Consider the following 3,958-nt stretch of genomic DNA (forward strand, 5'->3'; position numbering starts at 1 on the left):
TGGGGAAATGGAAACCGATGGAGTGAGGGGTGATTTTGTCTTTGCATTGAAGGATTAGTATGTGAGAAGCACGTGGGTGAGTTTTCCGTCTGATTTAACTCTCATCGTAGAGGGAATGGGGGGATTGGGACGTTATAAAAGTAAGAGGGTCCACTTTGATGCAATCAATAGTTTCGGGGGCACATTGTGAATTTGATGATAGTTGGAGGGGGCAAAGTGTAATTAACCCAAAATAGATCTATACATCAAGTCATGTAAGTCCAGTAAGTCTCGTTTGTTTACACAAATGAGATGAGTTGAGATTAAAATTAAAAGTTTATAAAATATTGTTAGAATATACTTTTTTAATATTATTTTTGTTTTGAAATTTTAAAAAGTTAAATTATTTATTTTATTTTGTATAAAAATTTAAAAAAATTATAATAATTAGATGATATGATATGAGATGAGATTAATTGAAAGAAATTATAAAAACAAAGAGACCGATTGAAAAGAGACCAAACAAAAACCGTACAAAAAACCTAATGCCGCCCTAGCTACAACCAAAGGATAAAGACCCAAAATGTAAGAGAAACTCTATATACAACGTCAAACAAAATATAGTATTCACGGGATGATAGGCGTTGTTATATACAGATTAGTAATGTTAGGTACAATTATAGAGTGCGTAAGTATCGTACTATCATTTTAAAAAAGAGTGAATTTTATTGTTAAAAAAATAATTCTTTTTTATGTGCGCTTCCTATTTATTTATTTTTATAAAAAAATTACTCAACTCTTACACACTCCACAAAAATATTTTTTTTTAACAATAGGATATATATAGAAAAGATATATAGAAAGATAATCATATCAAATTTGACCCCTCGGAATCAAATTTCTGATTCAAGTTTTCAACCACTGCCTCCCAAAGCCTTCCATGACAGATAGCTCCGACCTCTCTCTCTCTCTCTCTCTCTATATATATATATATATATATACCAGATCAGCGAGACTTTGACCTTTGGATCTGATTCGCACTATTTTGGTTTCTTTCCTCCTCCTCGTAATTTCAGAATTTAGATCTCTTCCCTGATCTCTTCGTTTAAACTAATTAATTTCCAACCCAACAGCTACCTGTAATTTGATTTTCTCCCATTAATGCACCCTGATCAGCATTTCTCCCTCTATCTCTCTCACACAGGTTCGGTCTTATATCGATCCTGAATTCTCATTGGTTTTTTTTTTCATCTCACAAATTACATATATACTTGAGAATTGTTCGTTCATTCTTTTAAATAAATGGAGTTTCCTGGAATTTGAAGAAACAACGTAAAATCTGCCTGCATCGTCATCGCTTCTCATCCACAAATTTTATTAACTTCCATCCCATTTCTAAATTGTTTTAAAAAGTAATTCATGCAATTTTAGTTTTGGTTTGATTGTCTTCTGAAGGTGCCATTTTTCCACATTAATAAAACCATTGCCTGATATTTGTAATATACATTTTCTTTTCAGCTCTCTGAAAACCATAATAGCGAATTCGGAGTTCCGAAATGGCCGGACGACCACACCATCCGGTGCTGCTCCAGAAACCGCCAGGATACCGGGACCCGAGTCACTCGGTTCAACCAGGCAGGAGACCGCCGCCACGCATGCCCGTCCTCCCGCCTAGTTTCAAGCCTCAGAGGAGGCGCAGGAGTTGCTGTCGTGTAATCTGCTGCTTCCTCGTTCTCCTCCTCCTCCTCGTCGCGCTCGCCCTCACCGTCTTCTACCTCTGGTTTCAGCCTAGCGTCCCAGTTTTCCACCTGCAGTCTTTCCAGATCCCACTGTTCGACGTCAGAGCCAAGACCGACGGCACGTACCTCGACGCGCAAACGGTCTCGACTTTCGTGGTGACTAACCCCAACCGGAAGCTCTCGCTGTTCTATGAGCAGAGCAACGTCGCGGTCACATTTGGGGAGGACGAAACGAAGGTCGGGTCGGAGGAGTTGCCGGAGTTCACTCAGAAGAAGAGCAGCACGACGAGCTTGAAGGTGAAGACCGGGGTAACGAACCAGCGGGTGGATGGTGAGGAAGGAAATAGGCTAAAGGCTAGGTTCCAGAGCAAGGAATTGATGGTGAAGATGGAGGTACGGATTGCGGTGGGATTTCTACTGGATGCGCTGCGGATAGGGCCCCTGGAGATGAAGGTTTTGTGCGATGGTGTGAGCTTGATGTCGCTTGAGGCTGGTGCCACTCACAAATGTACCCTTGACACTCTCAAATGGTGAGCAATTGAATATATGCATCCATACTTGATCATTATTTGTTTTTGTTTTGTTTTGTTTTTTTTTTTTTTTTGATGACATGCTAAATGATTAGAAAATTATTCATTATTGTTTTTATTTATTTATTAAATATTTGATACCATGTTAAAATGATGTTATTGAATATACTAGGTAATTAGAATTAATGGGATTTTTTTATTTTTTTTATTTTATACATTTGGAGAGTGGGGTTTCGAATCCAAGATCTCTATTTTGACGGCTGTAGAGTTTATGTCAATCAGATCACAGGTCTTTGACATGAACTTTGATTATAAACATGCATGCTTTGACAAAAGAAGTGATAAATCATTTCTGATCATTGAGATTGTTGTTTTGAACGCAGGATAAACGTACATTGATACTAGGGTTGTCGTGTTTGAAGATTGTTGATGGTAGAAGATCATGATGCGATATGTCATTTTGACTGCAACCTACGTTCAAAGGGTTGAAGCAAGTTTGATCATTGTTTTTCTTTTTCTTTTTCAATCTATATTATAAAAAGTATAATCTAATATATACGATATATATTCTTTACTTGGGAAAAAGAAAAAGAGTGATTGGATCCTCGTGAATGCATGCCTGCGCAAGCTTTGGATCCGCGTGCATGTATTGTGGGATGCACATAATATTAGATTCATTTATAGTAATTTGTTCTTTCTTGAATAAATTAGAGATATTTTGGCTGTTGTGGGGTTGAAACTAGCTGATGGAACTGTCAGGTTGGCATCCTTTTTGTTTGCATGGTTAGTCTTATCTTTTATGGAGAATAAGGTGCATGCAACATATCATTCCTTTGGTTTTTGGTGAGCCATCTCAATGTCGAAAATTGAAATCAGCTTGTCGGGACTCGGGTCATGACCGATGAATGTGATATCTGCTGTATGATATCTCAACACGGCTTACAATATTTAAGAAGTTCTATTTTCTTTTGAGTATTGTGCAAGGGTTGTGATTTGGAGGAGGGATTTGCGTCTTACTCAAACGACCTTATATGAATGTTTTATAAAAGATTCTATTCATAATTTTAGTGAAGTGAGATCCTCTCTTTTGATCATGAGTAATTTCACATAGTACAAACTTAACCATATATAGTAGTGTGTATTATATTAATCATTCCATATCATCATCTGACTTGGCATAGTTTATTAGACAAATGCAATTTCTCTCTATTTGTTTTGCGGTCTACTTCTCTATATAAAAATAGAGCTTCTTGTAACTTAGTTAATTAATTTGAATTCAATACAATTCTCCTTTCAAATGGTATTAACCTTTCATGGCCGCCACCACCTCCAATACTTCTCCTCCTTAAACCACCATCCTTGGTGGCGCTATTGTGATAGAGAACCTCAGTCCCTATTACCTTCATCATGGCGACAATCCTGGATTGATCCTATCACTCAGGCTTTAATTAGTGACAAGTACCACACCTAGAGTTGCTCAATGCTCATGGCACTCACTACGAAGAACAAATTTGGCTTCATCAATGGCACTATTCTGCAGCCTTTTAGAATCAAGGATCCTATATATGTTCCCTGCCTAGAATCGTTGTGATAGTATGATTATTTCTTAGATCTTGAACTCTAGTTCTAAATAAATTGCTTCTAGTGTGGTCTACACTTGCTCTGCACATGAAACGTGGCATGATTTGAAAGAGTGCATTAGCAAACATA

The 3,958-nt window shown here is 37.3% G+C and overlaps 1 protein-coding gene across 1 annotated transcript; it reads left to right on the forward strand.

The window, feature by feature from the left end:
* Positions 1–1,084: 1,084 nt before the first annotated feature.
* LOC108985483 (NDR1/HIN1-like protein 6) lies at positions 1,085–2,717 on the forward strand. The gene is made up of 3 exons (XM_018957790.2): positions 1,085–1,183; positions 1,498–2,248; positions 2,632–2,717. The coding sequence occupies exons 2-3, from the start codon at positions 1,536–1,538 to the stop codon at positions 2,645–2,647; spliced, it is 729 nt and encodes a 242-aa protein (XP_018813335.1). The 5' UTR covers positions 1,085–1,183; positions 1,498–1,535; the 3' UTR covers positions 2,648–2,717.
* Positions 2,718–3,958: the final 1,241 nt, after the last annotated feature.

The sequence above is a fragment of the Juglans regia genome, chromosome 12 (genome assembly GCF_001411555.2).
Source record: "Juglans regia cultivar Chandler chromosome 12, Walnut 2.0, whole genome shotgun sequence".
Lineage (NCBI taxonomy): Eukaryota > Viridiplantae > Streptophyta > Magnoliopsida > Fagales > Juglandaceae > Juglans > Juglans regia.

Bases quoted from the DNA above. Each gene is read 5' to 3' on its own strand.
- LOC108985483 (XM_018957790.2), top strand. From the start codon at position 1,536: ATGGCCGGACGACCACACCATCCGGTGCTGCTCCAGAAACCGCCAGGA.